The sequence below is a fragment of the Polistes fuscatus genome, unplaced genomic scaffold (assembly GCF_010416935.1).
Source record: "Polistes fuscatus isolate 324 unplaced genomic scaffold, CU_Pfus_HIC Scaffold12, whole genome shotgun sequence".
Lineage (NCBI taxonomy): Eukaryota > Metazoa > Arthropoda > Insecta > Hymenoptera > Vespidae > Polistes > Polistes fuscatus.
In genome coordinates, this window is record NW_025113020.1 from 4,742,727 (window position 1) to 4,765,619 (window position 22,893).

A 22,893-nucleotide genomic window follows, 5' to 3' on the forward strand; every position below is an offset into this window, starting at 1 on the left:
CTGGAAAGGAGAATCGATAACAGTGGATTCTGAGAGTGTTGTTATTGTTGTTGTTGTTGTTGTTATTATTATTATTATTGTTAATTGAGCACAATTTATTGTTGTTTTTGTTTTGGTTATTGTTGTTGAAAGCAGAAACAACACCCGCGATTGCACGCACACCACACACGCGCATCTCTCTTTCGAACATAATTACATAATAAATATGTCCATGTGTAATGTGTGATCGGGTTTGTAAGAAGATATAGAAACATGATTTTGGATATATCCTGATGTGTGTGTATTTAACGAATTCATCATTCACTTTGATATAGCGTTGATTAATTGATGAAGCTTTGGTACACATTCACAACATGCCAAAACCTTTAGAATAGTTGATTGCTTTTAATAAACGGTCTTGTAACTTTTCAATCGTGCTGTAGTCCGGTAGAAGTAAAACGTTGAAGCATGTGTGGGCGATAGGTAATCTGAAAATTAGGTATTTATAATCAATTTTAAAATTGATTTAAATTAATATTAAAAAGTATATATCATACTATACAAAAATAATGGCAATAATTATTGAAAACAAGAGACAGTGTGTACGCATGTAATTTTATGATAATCATAACAGAAAGATTGTTCGTAGTGAATATGAGTCACATATGCATCTTGGGCGACCTGCGTATTTAGAAAATATTTCCTAATCTTATATATATATTTATAGAACTAGCTTAAAATCCAAGATTTAAATTTGGCACCCTAATGTTTCCTGCGATACACTTTTATTTGAGCTCTTGTGATTTGAATATAAGAAGTTTAATTAATACCTGTCCGAATCTGGACCATGTCTTGCAATAACCATTTTAAGTCTAGAAAGACCTCCGACTGGAACTCGATCGCTACCTGTGGTAAACTGAAGTAGCCTTCTTTGACTTTCCGGTGGTAATGAATGAGCTACTCGCCAGAAATTACGCACCGCTTCACTATCAACAGTATAACCACCCTCGTATTCCGTTGCTGCTTCCAATTCCGAAAAATCAAATATTTTACTACCGCAAACAAGCTGCAATAAAAAATAAAGTCTTGGTCATTGAAATGTTCAAATCCATTAAAGATAATCGTATTTAAAACGTAATTTAAATAATGATAAATATGTACCTGTTCAATTTCTTCCGGTCTGAAAAGTAAAGCAAGCGGACTTTCATCTGTAACCATTTGAAAACCACGCCTGAATGCTTTGAATTGTCTTTCCACTGATTTATTTAACAAAAAATCTGCATAAAGATCTACAAATTCTTTTTTATTTTCTTGCGTTACGTAAGTTTCATCCCCGTTCTCACGAAGATCATGAAACGACATAGAACCAAAAACATCTCTATAAACAAATAATTATATTAATTTTAAAATTAATATTTTTGTTGTGTAAATTAGTAGATGTATTATATTTGATTAAACTTACTTGTAACCAACACGGAAAGTTTGCATAAATGTATCCGACATATCATCTTCAGTATACGCTATTAATTCAGTTAGCGTTCTATATAAAGTAGGACCCCAATCTTCTAAATCAGCAAATCCTCCTTTCCTACCTAATAATTTCCGATAAACTACCATAGGAAAACGTACATCCAAAATTACATTGTTATAAATAGCTAATCCAAGAACGATTCCTATCAACGTAAATTGTGCGTCACTTTCAAATGATGTAGGATTAAACCACGTTAACTGCGTGTCTTCCTGTGCAATCACAGAATACAATATAAACTATAAATGATATTCTTTAAATACAATCTATTATCATTTTCTAACTAATATTACCTGAGTCGTAAACATGCCATAATCAGGATTGAAGATTTCCTCTACAACTAATTGAAAGAATTCTTTAGATACACCACCTTCATCGACACCTTGTTCACCCTCAAACTCGACAACCAATTGTTTTTTAAGATCCGATGGATTCTCCATTGCTACCATTTCCAATTCGACCAGTGCATCGTCTATCAAATGATCTCTACGTACCTATTTTAGATTTATATATATATTGCTAATCATTTTAGAAATATTTTTCAATTGATTACAATTTATATGATATTATCAGTGACTTACTTTTAATCTAAGATATGGATTAGTCGGTTGTCCAACGACAGTTTGTAAGAAACTCATTCTTCTTTCGTTATACATTCTTATACGATTATCGTAATATAGGCCCAATGTTTTTGTAGCTGGCGTGAGGATAAACGGATAATTCATAAAACTAAATTTCTGAGGTTCTTCGCTTTTATAATAAGCAAAATCTTTATCCATTTCGATAGTATCACTGAGTGGTTCATTATAAAAATCGGTGAAAGGTATGAATGGTTTGCGAGCATCCAATGCAGAAATTCCTAATTCTTTGGCTAATGGATCCTAAATAAATATATTATTAGTTATTATATATATATAGATTGATACATTTTTGTCTCTTATAAATAGATATATATATTAAATATTATACCTGTGGGATTTGCGAAGTCATTTTACACGATTTGTCAATTTTTGTTGTATCACCATCTTCGCTCGTCGCTAATTCACTACTATCTAATTCTCCAGCTAACATACTAGCATAATAAAGAATCCTCATCACTTTTGTAGGAGCAGTGATGGTATCTGCATCCTGAACGCAGTAATCCCGTGTAAATGATCCACCTATTACCTACAACAAGAAATAAATAATTTATTATAAAATGAATCAAATGACAATCTTAAAAAAGATTTATATATAATTATTATTAAAATACCTTAACAGTAATCAATTCTTGTAGAGCTTGCAGAAGATTAGGCAACGTAGGCTTACAGTGTCTAGCCCATACACGTGCTAATTTCGCTTGAGCTATTGTTGGGAAACAGCTAACAGCTTTACAAAGCATATGAAGCGCAAGTTCAAGATATTCGCTATTTCCCAACATTGGTATTTCAAATACAATTAAGAATACATTTAAAAGACTGTCCATGCTATGGGGTGGTGTTTTCCCAAATACTCTTAAATGTAATTCTATTGTATCTGCTAATGTGACTAGTGCATTTACAAGTGCTGATTCAAATGCTTTCCCTGAAACAAATATTTTAAGTCTTTTAATCTGTATATATATACATACAATAATATAAAATGATATGATATATTTAATATATAATTTGAATACCTGGAAGTGTCCATAATGCTTTAAACGCTCTTCTAACAGCAAGTAAATCAACGCTAGTATCATCGTCGTTAGGAGGAACTGTTGGAGATGGATCGCTACTGTCTTCTTCTTTATCTTCTCCTTGTAAGGAACGTACAGCCTCTTTGTTTAAATCTGCAGGTGGCCTTAAAAGATTATCAGGTGCTCTATCAAGAAGTGCCGCCAATGGAGAATCATTTTTTTCAGTCTTTTGAAAACTTCGGCTTAATGCTTCTCTAGAAGAAAATACTTTTCCCAAAGTATGTATCAATAACGAATATGCCTTTTCCGATTTACATTTATTTATTATATCCAGAAGTTTGGCTTCGGTTAGATATGGTTCTGATGTCCCTGTTACAATTAAATTAATTATATTACATAGTCTATTTATCTATCTTTCTCGTTCTTTTTAATTCTTTTTTTTTCTTTCTTTCTATCTATCTCTCTTTTTCTTTTTTTTTTTTTTTTTTTTTTTTCTTTTTTTTTTTTTTTATTTATGCTACACTGTTTTAATAATCTAGTTTCGATCCAACCATTTGCTTTCTTTGTCAATCTTTAATAAGTCCATTAAACAAGCCTTACAAAATATATTGCAATTAGAAAATATTTATTAACAATTAATACAGTAAACAATATACTGTATAAATATAATTGTTACAAATATATATGTAAAGTAGTAGAGATTAGAAAAAAATAAAACAAATAAAATAAAAGAAGATAAAGAATCCCTTGGGATTCTTTATTTATTTAGACAAGTAACATTCGGTATATCTTTCCTTTTCCAAATATTTCAAATATAATGTTAATATCAACAATTTAATCATAGATTTTTGCGTATAAAATTTTCTAATGGTTCTTTTCCGAATGGTTCTTCTATTTCTTGTTTGTTGCGGTTTCTTCTTCGATCTACTACTTTGAATTACTTGTTTAGGCGACGGCTGTTTTCTATATCGAATTGCCTGCCTTCTCGCTTGTTTAATTTGATATTTTGGAATGCGAATATTATATTTTTTCAATATTTCTAATAGACAATCTTCATTGACAGTAATATTAGATGAATTAGAGCATTGATTAGAATAAACGTCTTCGTTAGATCTTGAATAAGATTTAGTTGATTTATCTTCTAAAATAATAATGTCGGAAAGATCATCATCGTCTCGTTTCTCTAATTGTACATCGGAATTACAATTGGAACTGTTATCGATCTTGATAGAATTAAGATCATCTTCTGTGGTAGATGTTTGCCGACAAATAGAATCAAGAAGAAAGCAAATGGCTGTATTACATTCTGCCAATATAGTACCTTCATCCGAGCAAGTAGGATTTACATTTTTAACAGGTAGACTTTTAGCCAAAGATGCAGGTCCCGGTTCCAAAGTAGTTCTAGCAACTTTACTCGGTTGAGTACCATCGCATAACCGAGCTTCTTGAGAGAACAACTGAATGGCTTGAGCTGCTGCTTGATTTGGTGTAAGATTAGTAATCTGTACGAACAACGGATAGTGTTAATAATCATGGAAAAAAGTTTTCTAACATAGACATACTTAATATTACACGTTAACAAAAAATATATAATATTTAAAATGTTCATACTTTCCCACTGGATGCGCAGTTTTGGTTACTACATTGAGGATTACCACATCCTTCGGTAAGTTGATAAAAGTACCTTTCAATAAGCTTCTTGGCAGCTGCACGCTTCATATCGCTGCAAGGGCTTTCCGCTCCTACCCTAAGGTAATCCAAAACAAAAACAAAAATAAAACAATTCTTGATCAGTTCGTAAGCGAGTTCGATAACAAAATTTGATGATAATTTTCCAAGGATAGAGCTTTTCTCACGAGTCGTTGTACCAAAACAAAGCACTAAAAATAGATCATTCCTTGGCTTATAAAGAGGAACAAGAAAGAGAAATAGAAACAGAAAGAGAAAGAGAAAGAGATATATATATATATGATATAATCATAAAAATAAGCGTAAGCAAGATAACTACGTCATATAAAAAAAAAAACATACGCATGTGTGAGAACGCAAATGAGGAGTGAATAAAAAAAATAAATAAAAAAGAGAGATAGGGAGAGAGAGAGAGAGAGAGAAACATCCATACGCACACAGATACACAACACACACACACACTCACATCCCTACAGTAAAGTAGAGGGAGGAGGAAGATGACGCGTAAGAAAAAGATAAAGATAGAAAATAAAAAAGATAAGAAAAGAAGGTTGGAGGGGTGAAGGCAGGGGGGTTTAAAATTAAAAAAAAGAAATATTGTGAAACGATAATATGACACCTGGAAGCGTGATCTTCTCCAGGGTCCCCTTGGCTCTTGGCGCTCATAGACCGTGAATCGTGGAAATGTTGTCTCCTTTTTGTCCGTCGATGAAAAATGTGCCAAGAAATTTGGCCAGGTTCCACTTCCTTCTTTAGATTTGATCGAATCAACGACGTTTTACTTTAACGCTAAATAAACGTCTTAACCACTAAATTTAAGGTTACTTTATCTATCTTTTATTCTCGATTTTACTTCTCCTCCTCCTCCTCCTCCCCCACCGCCCTCTCCTCTTCTCTAACACACTAGACTTTTTCACACTTTAACTAATAATACAAATTCAATTGCGTTTCAATTGCACTGTATGTATTGCATTAATCGTATATATCAAGAGCGCACAACACATATAAGTACACATATACATACACGTACCCGTGATTTGTACAAATATATGTATTAATGTATTTGTGGATTGATAGATCTGTATGTGTGTATATGTGTGTTATATATATATATATATAATGTAGAATGTACAATTGCACACGCACTCTACCTTATGCAGCACGTATCTACGCAACACACACAAATATATATATATATATATATATATACACACGAGCAGAGAAAGAGAGTCGATTAAATTGAAAAAGAAAAACGAGATTCGATTCGCGTTTCGAGTGTGATAATGTCGGTGATTACCTCAATCGCGTATTTGTAATTAATAGGTTAAGTTGCAACACCTTTATTTAACGATTAAATTTGATTTTTCAATGTTTCGTAGCACTTTGCGTTTAGCGTAAAGTTTTATGTCGACACTTTTCAATTGACTTGACTAATTTTTACTTTTCATTTGGACGTGGATTTGTTTGTTTTTTCTTATTTGTTTGTTTGTTTCTTTGTTAATTTTTTTTTTTTTCTCTCATTGGAAACGATCGCAGGGAGAAAAAAAACAAAAATTTCTTTCCTACCTTGGGATGATGAGATATAGTTGGGCTCGTGTTGGAACAAAATTGCTATGATATTCTCACGAACTTAACACGACTTATTGCGAGTTCTTACTTACGATTGCGTTTCTTCATTTTTCGATTATCGCAATATTATCGAACTTTCGCGAGAATTCCTTTCAAATGATATCTCGATTATATTATCTAATGAGCCTCGACCAATCGCACATTGTATTACTCCGTAACGATTAGCGATTGGTCGAAAACTCGATGTGATCATTCAAAGCATCAATTTGAATATTGCCGCTATTTTTTCTTATTTTTACGCGCCGGAGACTTCTTTTTCTTGTAATTTAATTTATATTAATTAAATTCAATTAATTCTCTCTTCAATTTTAATTCTGTAATTAATTTCTACACACGTGGTTCGCAATATAAAAATATAATATTTATCATATATAAATATATAAGTTTTTAAAAGTATTTTATAAAAACAATATTAGATAATATTAAATGTATAGAGAAAAAAAAAACATTTTAAACGATTAATGATGAATGAAAAAAAAAAAAGAGAGCATTATCTCATATTACATATGTTTATAAGTACTTTGAATATTAGATCAATTATTAAAAATATCAAATCTGTACTTAAATAGTAATATTAATCTTTGGCCACTTGATACCTATTATATTTTACTATCCAAGTACATCTAATTTATCTTATGAAAAATTACTTTCTAGAATATCTTTTATTGTTATATGTTCTTTTCTCTGACCGTTGTGCTTGCTTATGTTCGTATCTGTCGGCCATGCTACGCAAGTCATATGGTACATCCTATATAACGAAAAGAAAATAAAAGATAAAAAAAAAAAAAACAAAACATAAAAGAATATATACGTTGATACTTACTTGACCAGCCTCTTCTAAAATTGCGATCAGACCTTTTGCATGAGACCAATCGTTTCTAGTCATAAGTGTTATGCTGACTCCACTTTTACCGGCACGTCCGGTTCGTCCAACTCGATGAACGTATTCTTCAATATCATTAGGAAAGTCGTAATTAAATACATGCCTAAAAATTCATTATTATATAGTTTTCTTCTCTCGTAATATAAAATATACAAACAGAGATTAAAATAACTGAATTAAAGTAAAACATACGTAATATCCTTAATGTCAAGTCCTCGACTGACAAGATCGGTGGCAATGAGTAATCTCACAGTGCCATTTTCCATATATTCTATGGCTTTTTCTCTGTCCTCTTGCATTAATCCACTGTGAATAATTTCGTTATCGATCTTATCAAAAATTAATTCAACGGATAGATCACTAACGCCAGCTTTTGTACGAAGAAATACAATTATTTTGTCGTCAGAGCTCATATTATGAAGAAAATCTTTTAACTGTAAAAATATTTCAAATAATTTACGCGCCCTTTCTTATTGATATATTATTTATAAAAACACACATATATATAATACTAACAAATGATTTTTTGTCTTCTTCCTCCACAATATATATATGTTGCTGTACCGTATGTACAGCCGTCAAATCCAATGATCCAATAGATACTTGAATTGGATCTACCATAAATGAGAGTGCCATACGTCTAACTTCTTCTGGCCACGTAGCACTGTTACAAATATTAAACATTGTTAAAATATTAATAAATTCATATTATATAATTGTATAGTTTTGCATTTATATTACATACCTGGTCATAACAGTTTGTCTATCAGATCTTATATCACTTATACAGTATCTAATTTGTGGCTCAAAGCCCATATCTAACATGCGATCTGCTTCGTCTAATACTACATATGATACAGATCTTAAATCTATTACATTTATTCTAACAAAATCAATCAATCTCCCTGGTGTGGCTATAATTATTTGTGCATTTTCTTTTTTTATAAGTTTTATCTGTTCTGGACGTTTAACTCCGCCGTATATGCAAATACTACAAAAAAATATCATTACTCAAACAGTTGTTGGATGATATCAAACAATTTAAATGAATCATCGTATAATTACTTACGCTTTGATCCCACGATAAGAATATTTATTTACTTCTTTTTCAATTTGTAATGCCAATTCTCTTGTCGGTGCTAAAATAAGAGCATTTGGTCCAATCCTTGGAGCATTTCCTTGCCCATCAATGTGAATCAATGCAGGCAATAGGAATGCTAAAGTTTTACCTAAATAATAATAATAATAATAATAATAATAATAAGATAATTGTAAATAATATCTTAATATTAATATTGATGAAATTAATAGAATAATAAAAACCTGTTCCAGTCTGTGCAACACCTATCATGTCTTTGCCACTTAATAAAATTGGCCATGCTTGGCATTGTATTGGGCTTGGGGTTGTGAAACCTTGTTTCTTAATCTCTTGTAAAACTTCTGGATAATTCTGTAATTGTATATTAATATTATTATTATTATTATAATTTGCTAATTCTGTTACTTTATTCTTGTATTTTACTTACTTTGAATGCTTGTTCAAAAGAGGTGATTGGATTTGGGACGATATTTATAGTGTTTTTAGGAGCATTCTCTGTCTCATTAAAAATGCATTCAACTTCAATATTATTATTTCTTCTTCTTATTTCCTTTGCATCTTTTTGGGACATATTAGAAATAGCGATATCTTCGTAATAAAAATTTTTAATTATAGGACCCGGAGTAAAAGGTGGCGGTTCTACATATCTATCCTGAATTTTTCAAAAAAATCAAAACATATTTTATCAGTTTTAAAGAATATAGTATATAAAATTATGATCAAAAGTATTGAATGCAACTAACGAATGAACAAAATTCTTCCACGCAAGGCTCTGGCGGAGGAGAGTCTGTTAGGAGTTCGGTGATTAACTCTTTTGCTTTGTTCTGATTTTCCAAAGATCCGACTATAGTTACCATTGTTAAATTATTATTATTTATAGATTTTCCTACCTGTATAGAAAAAAGAAGAAAAGAAAAAGAAATGAAAAATTAAGGATATTCGTCTAGCATTTAATTTGTTCGCATTGACAACAAAATCTTGTATTTTATTAAACGTTGAGCATGGTGCGCAAACCGACCTAAATGGAAAGTTTAACATTTACTATGTAGCTTATCGGTTTAACCGATATAAAAAAAAAAAAGCTTCTATGTTGAATTCAAAAAACTTTTCTTTCTATCCACCCCGTATATTGGAAAATATTATATGCTTCTATAGATACCATTTATTAATATTAATATATTATACTTACACAAATCTTGGTATTGCTTTTCTGTTGCAAGTTTTTTATTGTTTTACCTTCGCTCCCTATAAGTTTTCCTACTTTATTAGAAACTATTTCTATAATCATATCTGGAGAATTATTTCTTGAATTTTTGTTGTATTTTTTATTGTTCGGTGTATTCTTTGATCTAGACTTAGTTTGCCAAGCATTATTATTCCTTGATCTTGATTCTGGTCCAGATCTTCTATTCCACCCATCGTTTCTTCTTAAAATACAAATGAACAAATATATTAAAAAATATTATATTAAACGCATCGTTATCATTTCATCTTCCTACTCTTAATTAAATTTTCAATACACATATATGATAATGTTACTAAATTAAATAAATAAATATATATGGTGTGTATTATGAAAGTAATGTAAATTCATTTTTGAAAATAAAAAGAGATAGGTATCGTAATTGTAAAATTTTATTTATAATTAATGAAAAGCACGTGTTTTATAAATTTGATCATGCTTTTCTTATTTCTTTCTTTTTTTTCAAAATTGAACACTATATATATATTATTAGTTATTTACTTAAATATAAAAAAATGTACTTACTGTGACTCTGCCATTGTAATTAATGTATTATATTTAACGTAGATGTAATAAGAAACTTTGCCCTTGTTGAACGTGCTGATTCAAAATAAACAAGACTAAATTTAACTACGATAATCTGAAAATCAAATTTCATACATTAATAGTACAATACTTTACAAACTTAAAAATAAGTCAATTAATATATAGTTACATTAAATAAATATAAATATAAGTTATACCTGATTAATTGCTTGATAAAATTCGAAGAGTATGGTAAAATTTATTCTACTGGTAGGAAAAGAAATTTACTCGGGTAGAAAAAATTTTCAACTGGACCTTCTTTTCCGTGTATCCCTTTTAAATGGATACGTTCTAACGCGCGTGGAAGGGGAATATGAAACGGATGTAGTACGTCATTTCCACACTATGTTCCACCAATAACATCTAAAGTAATTACAATTACGATAAAAAAATCCCTATAATAAAAGTTTCTAGTAACAAAAAATGCAGAAGTAATGTAGGTATTTTTTTTTTGTATAATTACCTTCCTTATATTACTATTTTTCCTAGAAATTTGGAAATACCTTTTCTGTGTTCCTTTTACTGGTCAACTATTGTTCATTAAGAAAAACTGAAAGTTTTATTCTTTTCTTCATAATATAATTTTCTGTAATTTAACAATTTAAGTCTGTATAATATGTAATTTAGTATATGTAGTATAAAATGTAAAAATTTGTCTCGTTCTTTTAAAGTTTGGTTTTCTAAAGGTTTTAATTAGCGCAAAAAAGTTGGCACACGACCACCAGAATTAAGAAAAATGAAGATATACATTTCATTGCTAGCTATTTACTAATTCGAAATCCATATGTTTTAAAATTTTTTATTAATTATTTAATTAGTTATTAATTAAAAATCAAAAAAACGTCATGAAGAGGTTATATGTTACGCGCATGCGCAACCACAAATTCAAGGTGCATGCGTACTTTGAAAAAAATAAAAGTAAAGTTGGTAAACCTGCAGGGGGATATATTTAAAGTTGATTTGTCGACCGATGTTTCAGAAGATAAATTACCAACCGATGTTTCAGAAGATAAATTACCGACCGATGTTTCAGAAGATAAATTACCGACCGATGTTTCAGAAGATAAATTATCGACCGATGTTTCGAAAGATAATAAACCGACACTAATATAATAACAGATTGTTCTCTCGGAAGGTAAATTATCGACATTCTTATAAAAAGAATATAGTACGAATATTTTTTGAAAACTATAAAGAAAATTTTGAAATGATCGTAATCGATTATGTAATTATAAATACCGAAGAAATAAAATACCTATATAACATGTTAAAATCATTAAGAAATATAATAATCAGAAGAAAAAATGTATCGATATGTATGGATTTACTCTTTACGTATTACGTAATATATACACACACTTACATACGTAAGTATTCAATGATTCTTTCAAACCAACAAAAATATAATTTCCATCAATTTTTATTCTTTCCTTATTTGTTTCGTCATATTATTTAAATAAAAAAAAATATATACATAGATTAAATTAATAATTATAACCTAAAAAGTCGAAATGTCTATAATAATCATTTGATTATTAAAAACATAAATTTGTATAATCAAAATTAAAAAAAAATATATATATATAAAATACAAGCTCTTTCTAATATAAATAAATTATTATTTTAGATTTAGAAGTGGATTAGTAAGCTCATGAGATGAATCAACCGATAAATTCTAAGAATAAACGTTTGTGGTACTAAGTTTGTGAAATCTTCGTCATCTCTCTCGTCGTAGAGGAATATTTCATTGAATTTATTTATTTTCATTGCATCAATTATGAAATCGAAGGAATACACCGGTGTCTAGGTTGAATGCTACTGGAACATGATGACTTTGTCACGCGCACGTGCGTTATATTATATACGTATATATACATATAATCATTCTCAAATTGTGCGAGAGAGAACGTAACCTTGAAACGGCCACCCTCGAAGCGCAAGTTCAGTCGCCGCGGGTGAAACTGACGTTTTTTTTTCCCCCTCTGAGGTTTGCGTTCCCCCGTGCATGCGTGCGTGCGTGCGTGCTTGCTTGCTTGCTTACTTGCTTTCTTGTGTGTGCGTGTGTATGTGTGTGTGTGTACGCTGTAAGAAGTTACAACCGTAGAAGACGATTTTTAAGTGCAAGAGGTTTTCCGGAAAATGAAGATTAATTATTAATGGAAAAAAGAAAAGTAACAAGAAAAATGTTATATTGAACTTTATTGTATATATAGATACATACATATATATATATATATATACATATATATATTTAGAATCAATTCTATAAGAAGGTGAACGTTTAACGTATAGACAAACGATTGAATGAAAGACTGGTTTATAGGTTATGTGAGTTTAAAGGAGGATGAATAGCAGTAAGAAAATGTTAACCAATAATATTTAGGGGTTTAAAGGGAAGAGGATTAATTTATTATTATTAGCAAAGATGGTGCATCGTGTAGTGATACCTAAACGTAGCGTTAGAATTTTGTTGATCGGTGAACGCGGGGTTGGTAAGACATCTTTGATATTGTCTCTTGTCAGCGAAGAATATGCTGAGGATGTACCTAGCAAGGCAGAGGAAATCACCATACCTGCCGATGTCACTCCTGAACAAGTACCAACTCATATCGTTGATTATTCAGGTAGATAAATAGTTTGCGTTGAATTGGTAGTTTTATTTTCTTTTATTTATCACAGTTCATTCATTTACTTTTATCGATGTTTAGCTGCAGAACAAACGGATGATCAGTTAGCGGAAGAAATACAAAAAGCTCATGTAATATGCGTTGTTTATTCAGTCGAAGATGAAGATACTCTTGACAAAGCTGCTACATATTGGTTGCCTCTCATCAGACGATGTTCTACCAGCAACCGATGTCCAGTCGTTCTTGTCGGAAACAAAATTGATTTGGTTGATTATTCTACTATAGAAGTATGTTATATGTTTAATATAATTAAACCTTTGCACTATAACTTAATGTGCCAATTTAGTGTGTCATATTGTTGTATAGTGCAAAGGCTTAATTGTATTTGGTTTTAAATTTATTTAAAATTATTTTATTCCTTTTGCAGGCTGTATATCCAATAATGAAAGAATTTTCAGAAATAGAAAGTTGTATAGAGGTAAAATATTTTACTTATTGTTCGAATATATTTCGACTATTTAGTATAAATGTACACACATAAATGTATTAATTATTTCAGTGTTCGGCTAAAACATTACAAAATGTATCAGAAACGTTTTATTATGCACAAAAAGCTGTGTTGCATCCAACTACTCCTCTTTATAATTACGATATCCAAGAGGTATTTATTTTTATTTCTTTCGTTAATTATTAAATGCATAAAGTATATAAAACATCTTTATGATCTATATACTTTTTTAGCTTACAGAAGAATGCAAAACTGCTCTCCAAAGAATTTTTAAGGTAAGCTAATTATTTTAATGTTTTCAATGTAAATCGGTGTGTCATAGATATACAATACTGGTAGCGAACATATCAAGTACATATTTTTCTTAATTAAAGTCTATTAAAATTACTTTTATTTTCAATAACAGATATGCGATTTAGATAACGATGGCCTGTTAAATGACATGGAATTAAATGCATTTCAACAATGGTGCTTTAATACGCCTCTACAACCACAAGTTTTAGAAGATGTTAAAGCGGTGTTATCCAAAAATATTCATGATGGAATTTGTAATGGTTGTGTGACTATGAAAGGTATACTTTATACAAAGTATATACCTTTAATAACTTGTGAAGAACTTACAAGTTAACAAATTGTTCCTTTGATTAGGTTTTATGTATCTCCAGTGCTTATTTATTCAACGTGGAAGAAACGAAACAACATGGGCCGTATTAAGGAAATTTGGCTATGATAACGAATTACAAATGTCTAAGGAATACATATATCCTCAGTAAGCAGAAAAGAAAAATATTTATAGAAATTATTTACAAAATATTTGTATCATTCGCTTTTTAAATACTTTGATATATTTCTATGCAGATTAAAAGTTCCTTCCGGTTGCACAACCGAGTTATCGCACAAGGGACAAGAATTCTTAACGCTATTATTTATGCAACATGATAGAGATCGTGATGGAGCTTTATCCCCGCCAGAGGTAGATTCATTATTTTCAAGGTGTTTGAGTCCGCCATGGGGTGACGAATATAAGCATACGGTGCCAACCAACGAAAAAGGTTGGATCACTTTTCAAGGCTATATGTGTCAATGGGCATTATTGACTATTACTAATGTTAAAAAAACATTAGAATATATGGCATATCTTGGATATAATATGTATAATAACGAATGTCAAACAAGTGCTGTAGTAGTCACTCGTGAGAAAAAATTAGATTTAGCTAAGAAACAATCAAGTCGAAACGTTTACACGTGTCATGTTATCGGACAAAAGAATAGTGGTAAGACAACTCTTTGCAGAAGTTTTGTCGACCCTAAATTGGAGGTATTTTATATTTTTTATTTTGTAATACACTTTTATAATGTCTTGTTCCTTATATTCAAGTATTATATTTTTTATAGAAATTAACAGATGAAGTAATACCTTTAACAACGCATGTTACTGTCAATACAGTTCATGTATATGGTCAAGAAAAGACAATAATTTTAAAGGATATTAATATAATGAATGTTCAGGATGCTCTGACACCTACACAAATACAATGCGATGCAGCAGCTCTTGTTTACGATACAGCTAATCCTAAATCGTTTGAATATATTGCACGAATTTATATCGTAAGTATTGTACAAATATTTTTTAGATTTCCAAATGTTTTTTACTTTATATTATTATATATTATTAATAATAATAATAATAATAATAATAATAATAATAATAATAATAACGATTGTGTTAACATTGTGTTTTATAGAAATATTTCGCAGATAGTAAAATACCGGTATTAATAATAGCTAATAAAAGTGATCTTGCCGAAGTTAAGCAAGAATATTTACTACAACCGGCAAGTTTTTGCAGTAAGTACAAGTTGATGCCGCCGCAACCTTATAGCGTTTCTAGGGCTGTACGTAGAGAAATATTCGTCAAATTGGCTACAATGGCAGCGTTTCCGTAAGTTTAATTAACATTACGTATATAAGTAACAGGAATTTAAATATTCAATATATTCAATATTTAAGAATAACGAAAAGAAAAAAAAGAACAAGAAAAAATGATTAAAGCAATTTAAAAAAAGAAACAAAGTGCATAATTAGATTATTTTCAATGAAATAACGTTTTCTATTGTCATTCGTTCAATTCGATCTCTCCAAAATTTATTTATTCTTTTTTTAATAAGCGTAATTGGAATTCGTCTTTAGAAAAAAAAAAGAAAAAAAAAAAACAAGAATTAAAGTATATAAATTCATAAATGCGAATGAATTAAAATGAATGTTAGAAACTAACAAGAAGAAATTTCGTGTTTAGCCGCTTTCAACCAGCGTGGGTATTATTTTATAGACACAGGTTGGTCTGGATTTTCTCTATACACATAAACTTACAAGCTTATGAGCAAATCGTGAATCACATTAGATTTCACATTGGCTAGATTTATAACGCTTTATATATATATATATTTTCTTTTTCGTTGCACGTATTATTATTATTATTATTATTATTATTATTATTATTATTATTATTATTATTATTGTTGTTGTTGTTATTATTATCATTATTATTACTGTTATTATTGTTATAATACAAATTTATTGGTTTATCGGTCTATATTAATAATTGCGTGTTGGAGTCGATTTGCTCAAACACTAGTTTTGCATTTAGCACGAATTAAAATTCTCATAACAATGACTCCACATACTCTTTTCAGCCCTTTAAGGCATATGGTCCACATGTTGTTTGTCAAACCCTCACCCACTCAATGGTGGAATTCTTTTACAAGGTTTCTTTTGTATTATAGTTTCCGACACATAGCATGATCTCAATCTTTTAATCAATTTATTTCTTTTCTTTTTTCTTTTTTTAGCATGAAGCATGTCATATATTTTCGTATGACTAATATCCATTGAAATTGTTCATCAATCTCATATACAAATTTGTTTCTTTTTTTTTTTGCTATATTCTCCACAACGCAGAAAGAAATAATAATTTAGATGCCTAATATAACTAAAAAAAAAAAAAAAAAAAAAAAAAAAAAAATGTAACGTACACTTATTAATATCATGCTTAATTAATTATTTATTCATATCAATCTTAATATATTTCAGCCATAAGTGTAATCATTCCGATATCAGAGTGTCTTATTCAGTTTTCTTAATTACTTTATTGACGTACTTTAGATAAAATTCATATTTTTCTTATCACATGGTAATTAAAATAATCATATATTTATTACATAAATATATTTGTATCTATGTTTCTTTATATTTGATGGATAAATGAGTGTAGTAGATTGTACGTGCAAGAAAATTTGTTCATCTAAATGTCACATATTTCTGAAACTTTTCAATATATCGGAATGTGGTGAGGGTTGTTTTATACTAATCGTAAGGTATTAATATTTTTATTCTTCGTTAACTATCTTATGAATTTGTAATATTCTACGTTGCAGACATTTAAACCAATTTGGGCTGATACAACAGGACTCTGTAGTTTGGTGGAAAGCTGGTTTGGGAATCGCAGCAGCCACCGTTGCTGGGTTTATGGTGATGCGTGTTTTAAAGACAGAAAAAAGATAGTCTACCATATGTTTTATTTCGCACATTTAACTGCCCCCTTTGTTCAAAAGAAAACCCATCTCAGAGAACGCATTAAGTTAATAAAATATGTTCATAAATCATTTATTATTGGTGTAATTAAGAGGTTACTACTACTATTACTACTTCTGACTACTATTACAATGACTATTATCGCTGCAACACACATTATATTACTTGTATACAATAGCTTTATTTAATCTTATTCAAAAGATTGTAATCCGTTTATTTATATTCGTTAGATTAACAATCTCATTGATTAACTTTAAATAGCAGATCTGAATTATATTATCGATTCTGTTTCTTCTTCTTCTTCTTAGTAAGTTATAGAAATATCTTTTCCTTAAAAAAAGAAAAAGAAAAAAAAGAAAAAAAAAAAAGAGAACAGAACGAAACAAAAACATTTATAACATTAAGCTTGCGAGCGATGTTGACTGTATCTTTTTTGACACTCGAACCAAGTATTATAGAAAGCTTTTACAAGTATCAAGATCTTTGTTCTTCGAAGCGCACTCCAAACATTGTAGAATTTCTAGCGAGCATTTATCTTCAATTACATTGGAATAATTTGAAGATAATGCTTTAGGTGAATTCATGATTCACACAACTGGACAATGCATTTTCGATAACATGTCTCTGCGTCATTGACAACAAAAAGAAAAAGAAAAAAAAAAAGAACAAATAACAAATTCATCAATAATATTGTAGAATATATATATATATATATACATAATTTTTGTGAAATAAATTTACTTATTACTATTGAACCATCAGCTACTCCCGTAGCAGTATTAGCTATACTTTGAAAATTAGCAGTCGGATTATTAGTCTTTAGAGAATTATTTCTTTTACAATTTTGCATAGTTGTAGTATACCTGAAAAATAATATAAACTGCCTTCTATCAATTATCAATGTAAGGTAATTTAATGAACAAAGAATATTTAATTTTTTAAACTACGGTATATAAAGAGAAAGTAGAAATTAGTTAAAAAAAAAAAAAAAAAAAAAGAAAAGAAAGGAAAGAAAAGAATAAGTAACATATAATAAAAGTAATTATTATTTGTTTGTTTTTATTTATATAGAATACAATCGTAGAATTATTTTTCTCTTGTCTTCATATATGCAACGACGTACATGACCATTTGTCTTCATTTAATATCTGTAAAGAAATGGATTATTTTATAAAGAGGCATTTGTTATATTAATAATATAGTAATAATAATCTATATTTAATTCCTTGCATTATATATTTTAATGTACTGGTGATGAGTTATGTGCCAAAGTTGGCGCTATATTTCTTGTTTCTTATGTTTGTCCGATAAAATTCAGCATGAGTAGGATTCGTGTTTGGAATGCTAAACGTATCATGAGTCTCGTGTTTTATAATACAAGGGATTCAAAAATGAAGAAATGTATGTCTACTAAAATCATACTGTATTTATGTTTACAATCCATGAACGTTTTTTTAATCAATTCACAAGCTTGCAAATCCGTTTGATTCTGTATGCAATTTAAAATTTGTTCCTCTTCGTATCTGCAGGGATTGTTAACGGAATGATTTACTGCAGCTTCATGAGACGAGGTGGGTTCGTTGCGACCAGATATTTTATCACCAATGACCGTACCCTGATAGAAGAAAATAATATCTAAAACAATGCGATATGTGTTGTTTAATTAAATATAATTTGAAATTTATCGACAATCACCGCAGCTACTCCTGCAGCTGTCCCAGCTATTTGTCCAAACATTCCAGGATTTTGTCGTTGCACGATTATAATATCCGGTCTGTAACAATTTATTTTTTTTTTATTGTCTATATGTTTAGGATTTTTGAAAAAAGTACATTGCATCGGCTCAATTAGGATATTTTATTTATTGACAATAATCATACATGTACATGGAAACTTAAAAGTTATATCGTAAAAGACATTTAAAAAAAACATATTATGACAGTAACTTATTTTATTTCTTTATAATTTGTTTCTAAATTGTGACTATAAATATATTATGTAACACTAATTTTGTTTTATTCCATACATAACAGATAAAACGTAGAGGCAAATTACACATATATATTTTATATAATATATACTATAATATTGAATTATATTTCCAATGATCGAGATAAAACAGAATATGAAAAAATTTCTTCTAAATAAAATTTCTAAATAATCATTATATTCATACTGCCGATATAATTTAGATCCAGATTAGATCATATCTGAAAAATAAGAAAAACAATGTATTAAAAATCCAAATTCATTTGAACACAATCTTTGTGATAAAAATATAAAAATTATATTTAAATGTACTTACTGTTAGCAGATTTGCATTGACGAAGAGCTTCATTGAAGCCCTCGCAAAGAGAAAGATCGGATTGATTTGAAGCGCATTCTAAGAATTGTTTGACTTCCCAGGAACAAGCACCGCCTGCCGGTGAAGGCATTGGCGAGCTCTGAGCTTGAACAGGAGCTGCAGCTGGTGCAACCGCTGATTCGCTAGAGCCACCGCTGAACATTCCAGTGACTGCATGACCGATGGTATGTCCAACAGCCGAACCAATGGCTACTCCACCAGCAGTCGCAGCCATTTGTCCCATAAGAGATGGCTGTTGGGCTGCTGGCTGAGCAACCATCGGTGTTGAGGCTGGTGCATGTGCCGGTGGTGCTGCAGCTTTTGTTGGCGGTGCTGAGAATCTTGATGGCGACGATGGCCTTACACTGTAATAAAAAGAACAAAATCATTAAAAATGGTAGGAACATTTTGAAAAAACATTTTAAATGGATGAACGGTATTCCTTTGTCTTTTTTTTTCTTTTTTTTTTTTTTTTTAATATCATAATGCAATTATTCCTGCGTCACAAGGAAACCTTGTGATCATGTGATGCAATATTAAATATAAAATCGAATTTGCTTGAAATATTATATAAATGGATAGATGAGTATGATAATATAGAAAAAGAAAAAAAATAGGATTAAAACTTACGTCCTCGGTGGAGGACCCGATGCTCGTCCACGTCGTGGCATTTTGGTTTTGATTTAGGTTTTAAACTTCTCGTAAGCACAAGATTAAAGTACGTCTTCGCTTGATAACGATTCACTTGCTAATACCAACCCAATTTTACAACGATAGATTTTATTCCCTTGGAAAAAGTGTTACGCAATTACCAATATCAACGGACAATGCGCGTGCACATGCGTAGAAGATATTACCCGAGAATTCCAGATGCCACGCGAAATAAAACGAAAATTATAAATGACTGTCGCGCAAAATGGCGGCAATTTTGATTTTCATCGGGTAGTCGATCAATTCATCGATACTTTTTTAAATCGATAAAATTCCGAAAAAATTCCACATATAATTTTCTTTTCTTTATTTGTTCAATCGTTAATTTTATACAGCGTCATTTTTTTTCTCTTCGAATTTCGTCTATGCGCAAATATTGCAAAAGTTTCTAAATTCGTTGCACGATATCACGTAAAATATGCTTTTTATAGTATCATACCTTTAATTATAATTTTAGTAAGCTTTTGACGTAGAATAATTACTCACCCTTGTTGACGAGGTGGTGGTGGTGGTGGTGGTGGTGGTGGTGCTATTGTTGTCGGTGAGGATGATCGACCTTTTCCCGTTTTTCCATATTTTTTTCCCGTTTTCTGACGTCCAGACATTTTTTTCTATTTTTCTATTTTGTAACTCGTTTGAACGAATACAATAATATTATTATTATTGTTGTTGCTGTTGTTTTGATTGTATTGATTACGCGAATGATGAAAACAATATTTATTTATAGATCAGCAAAATTAATTACATTGTATAAATAATATTGTAATAATTATTGTTATATATTATTATTATTATTATTATTATTATTATTATTATTATTATTACGGAGAATTTTAATTATATTATATGAAGTTGTATATGTTTTTTAAAAATATCTTTCAAAAAGAACTATATCGATAATCGTAATTATTTTCCATAGATAGTAATATGGCGCTCAGTTCAAAACATTCAATTCCTTTAACAAAATATATTCTATCGTATATAAATTTAAATAGCTAATTTATCAAATTAGATGTATTTCTAATAACATTAATGAATGTACCAATCAATACATTTACAATATCTATATATACCATAAAAGGCATTTAAACGCTACCCTCCAATCCAAATTTTGTCGATTTTTCTAATTTCCAATAGAAATCTAAATATTCCGGTGTTCAAGATAGTTTTCTCCCGTCGCAAAAATGAGAGAAATGTAACCGGAGCGCATGATGATCCAGGAGGTAACAGCAGTAAAATTAGTGTCGTCACTATCTAGGTTTCTCATTGGTTGGCAATTACGTCAGTGTTATCCCATAAAAGTACAGGAATTAAGTACGGTAGAAAAAATGGCCGACAGTCGGTAATTGCAGTTTCTACATTACCAATACCGGCCATTGGTAATAGTAGATTTTTAATTTATTTTACTCTACGTCGGTAATACTTTATATTAAAATTGTATCTGTTTGTAATTGTATTGTATTGTATTGTTTCGACTTAGGTCGTCGGATGGGGACATCTTCAGGATGCACATCCCGGGTCTTCGGAAGCGGTTACCTCCTCGTGGTTAGACCTGGGCAATGGTATTTTACTTTCAGTATAATGTTTAACATATTTTATACGTTAAACATTCCATTGCAAGTAAAATCTAGCCAAAGACCGCTTACCATAAACATTATAATTGTAATTAGTTTCTTTTAAATCCCCAATTAATACCATATTCTTGTACTCCTTTCCTTGTTTCCTTTTATCCATTTAATATACAGAAACTAATTACGTTATAATGTTTTTTAATAACTTTTATGTATTTACAGATACCAGGGTGTAGTCCCAAATTGTCGACATTTAATTATCATTTTACTTTTTTTCCAGAAGATGATTCATTACAATGCACCTTCAAATGCATCTTTTAAAATGATTTTTATAATTCTTACAGGGACAATGGAGAACGATCAAAAATTATTTTAATTTAATTTTCGTTTTTCCTTTTTTGGCAGCATAGGATTAATATTTTAATAAACGTGTCGCAGTCTTATACGCTTATACTCAGTCGCGATCTATAAGACATTGCACTCGATGCATTCATTGCATCTCTCTGTTTTAATTAATTATATTTATTATAATTAATTTAAATATTATAGATATTTGTAATGTGGCTTACAAATTCCATCTATCAGTAAAAAACATTTCTCTTAGAACCCCTTACTATGCAACACCTTTTTACACGCCTGTAGTACTGTGCAATCTATACGTAGGGGTTGGGAAAGAAGAAAACTGTTTTACCGACGGGTAACACTGTTGAGCGACATTACCGACGTTGTATAAAGTATTATCTACTTTCAGGCGCTACGTGATTTGTTCTTTATGTTCATACGTTGTTAATATAAAAACAATGTTAATGAAATAAATTTAATCTATTATACGAGAAAACAATATCTCGAACAAAATAAAATAATCAATAAAGAATGTACTTATACACTTTCAATGATTATTTCCAAAAAAAAAAAAAAAAGAAATAAAATATCGAAATCAATTAATAAAGTTGAAAAGATTTTGATTTAATTAATAAAACAATTAACGAGAACAGGATAAACTCGTAAGATTTGCTTCAGTTAACATAGAGTTATCTTATATGACGTACTTTTGCCAACAAATATCAACTCTTCCAGTAGCCGTGATCGTCTAGTGGTTAGGACCCTACGTTGTGGCCGTAGTAACCCAGGTTCGAATCCTGGTCACGGCAATGTGAACTTAAAACGCACATTGTCACGGTGGAAGATTATTTTTTTATTCTTTTTTTTTTATTTTTTCTTACATTCACGACATCCCATTATCTTCCTCGTT

General features: G+C 30.0%; 5 protein-coding genes and 1 non-coding gene across 10 annotated transcripts; 2 read left to right on the forward strand and 4 right to left on the reverse strand.

The window, feature by feature from the left end:
* Window positions 1-256: 256 nt before the first annotated feature.
* LOC122526763 (ubiquitin-protein ligase E3A) lies at window positions 257-6,568 on the reverse strand. The gene is made up of 12 exons (XM_043650291.1): window positions 5,470-6,568; window positions 4,773-4,908; window positions 4,483-4,663; window positions 3,162-3,530; window positions 2,760-3,070; window positions 2,477-2,674; window positions 2,089-2,388; window positions 1,801-2,001; window positions 1,442-1,719; window positions 1,141-1,357; window positions 810-1,045; window positions 257-467 (listed from the first exon to the last, which is right to left on the reverse strand). Exons 1-12 carry the CDS (start codon window positions 5,514-5,516, stop codon window positions 347-349), a joined length of 2,595 nt encoding a protein of 864 aa, XP_043506226.1. The 5' UTR covers window positions 5,517-6,568; the 3' UTR covers window positions 257-346.
* Window positions 6,569-7,058: 490 nt separating this feature from the next.
* Window positions 7,059-10,549, reverse strand: LOC122526764 (probable ATP-dependent RNA helicase DDX43). Its single transcript, XM_043650292.1, has 12 exons — window positions 10,448-10,549; window positions 10,230-10,344; window positions 9,651-9,888; window positions 9,205-9,351; window positions 8,889-9,113; window positions 8,686-8,812; window positions 8,432-8,591; window positions 8,108-8,353; window positions 7,879-8,026; window positions 7,555-7,796; window positions 7,303-7,465; window positions 7,059-7,227 (listed from the first exon to the last, which is right to left on the reverse strand). The coding sequence occupies exons 2-12, from the start codon at window positions 10,241-10,243 to the stop codon at window positions 7,123-7,125; spliced, it is 1,815 nt and encodes a 604-aa protein (XP_043506227.1). The 5' UTR covers window positions 10,244-10,344; window positions 10,448-10,549; the 3' UTR covers window positions 7,059-7,122.
* A 1,632-nt stretch (window positions 10,550-12,181) lies between these two features.
* LOC122526765 (mitochondrial Rho GTPase) lies at window positions 12,182-17,489 on the forward strand. 4 transcript variants are annotated; one of them, XM_043650293.1, is made up of 13 exons: window positions 12,182-12,913; window positions 12,998-13,203; window positions 13,344-13,394; window positions 13,476-13,577; window positions 13,658-13,699; window positions 13,831-13,996; window positions 14,073-14,193; window positions 14,283-14,742; window positions 14,820-15,032; window positions 15,170-15,366; window positions 15,721-15,759; window positions 16,118-16,189; window positions 16,859-17,086. In XM_043650293.1, the coding sequence occupies exons 1-13, from the start codon at window positions 12,715-12,717 to the stop codon at window positions 16,983-16,985; spliced, it is 1,995 nt and encodes a 664-aa protein (XP_043506228.1). In that variant the 5' UTR covers window positions 12,182-12,714; the 3' UTR covers window positions 16,986-17,086. The 4 variants fall into 4 exon arrangements, with proteins under 4 accessions (XP_043506228.1, XP_043506232.1, XP_043506231.1 ...); XM_043650294.1 differs by lacking the exon at window positions 16,118-16,189 and having other exon boundaries at window positions 12,184-12,913; XM_043650297.1 differs by lacking the exons at window positions 15,721-15,759; window positions 16,118-16,189 and having other exon boundaries at window positions 12,183-12,913.
* Window positions 17,490-18,056: 567 nt separating this feature from the next.
* On the reverse strand, window positions 18,057-18,794 carry LOC122526767 (hemiasterlin resistant protein 1-like). Its single transcript, XM_043650300.1, has 3 exons — window positions 18,711-18,794; window positions 18,438-18,630; window positions 18,057-18,163 (listed from the first exon to the last, which is right to left on the reverse strand). The coding sequence occupies exons 1-3, from the start codon at window positions 18,750-18,752 to the stop codon at window positions 18,153-18,155; spliced, it is 246 nt and encodes an 81-aa protein (XP_043506235.1). The 5' UTR covers window positions 18,753-18,794; the 3' UTR covers window positions 18,057-18,152.
* Window positions 18,795-18,858: 64 nt separating this feature from the next.
* On the reverse strand, window positions 18,859-20,196 carry LOC122526766 (coiled-coil-helix-coiled-coil-helix domain-containing protein 10, mitochondrial). Of its 2 annotated transcripts, XM_043650299.1 has the most exons (3): window positions 19,990-20,193; window positions 19,321-19,724; window positions 18,859-19,225 (listed from the first exon to the last, which is right to left on the reverse strand). In XM_043650299.1, exons 1-3 carry the CDS (start codon window positions 20,028-20,030, stop codon window positions 19,215-19,217), a joined length of 456 nt encoding a protein of 151 aa, XP_043506234.1. In that variant the 5' UTR covers window positions 20,031-20,193; the 3' UTR covers window positions 18,859-19,214. The 2 variants fall into 2 exon arrangements, with proteins under 2 accessions (XP_043506234.1, XP_043506233.1); XM_043650298.1 differs by lacking the exon at window positions 18,859-19,225 and having other exon boundaries at window positions 19,307-19,724; window positions 19,990-20,196.
* Window positions 20,197-22,720: 2,524 nt separating this feature from the next.
* On the forward strand, window positions 22,721-22,792 carry Trnah-gug. Its single transcript has one exon. It is a non-coding gene; the product is annotated as a tRNA-His (tRNA).
* Window positions 22,793-22,893: the final 101 nt, after the last annotated feature.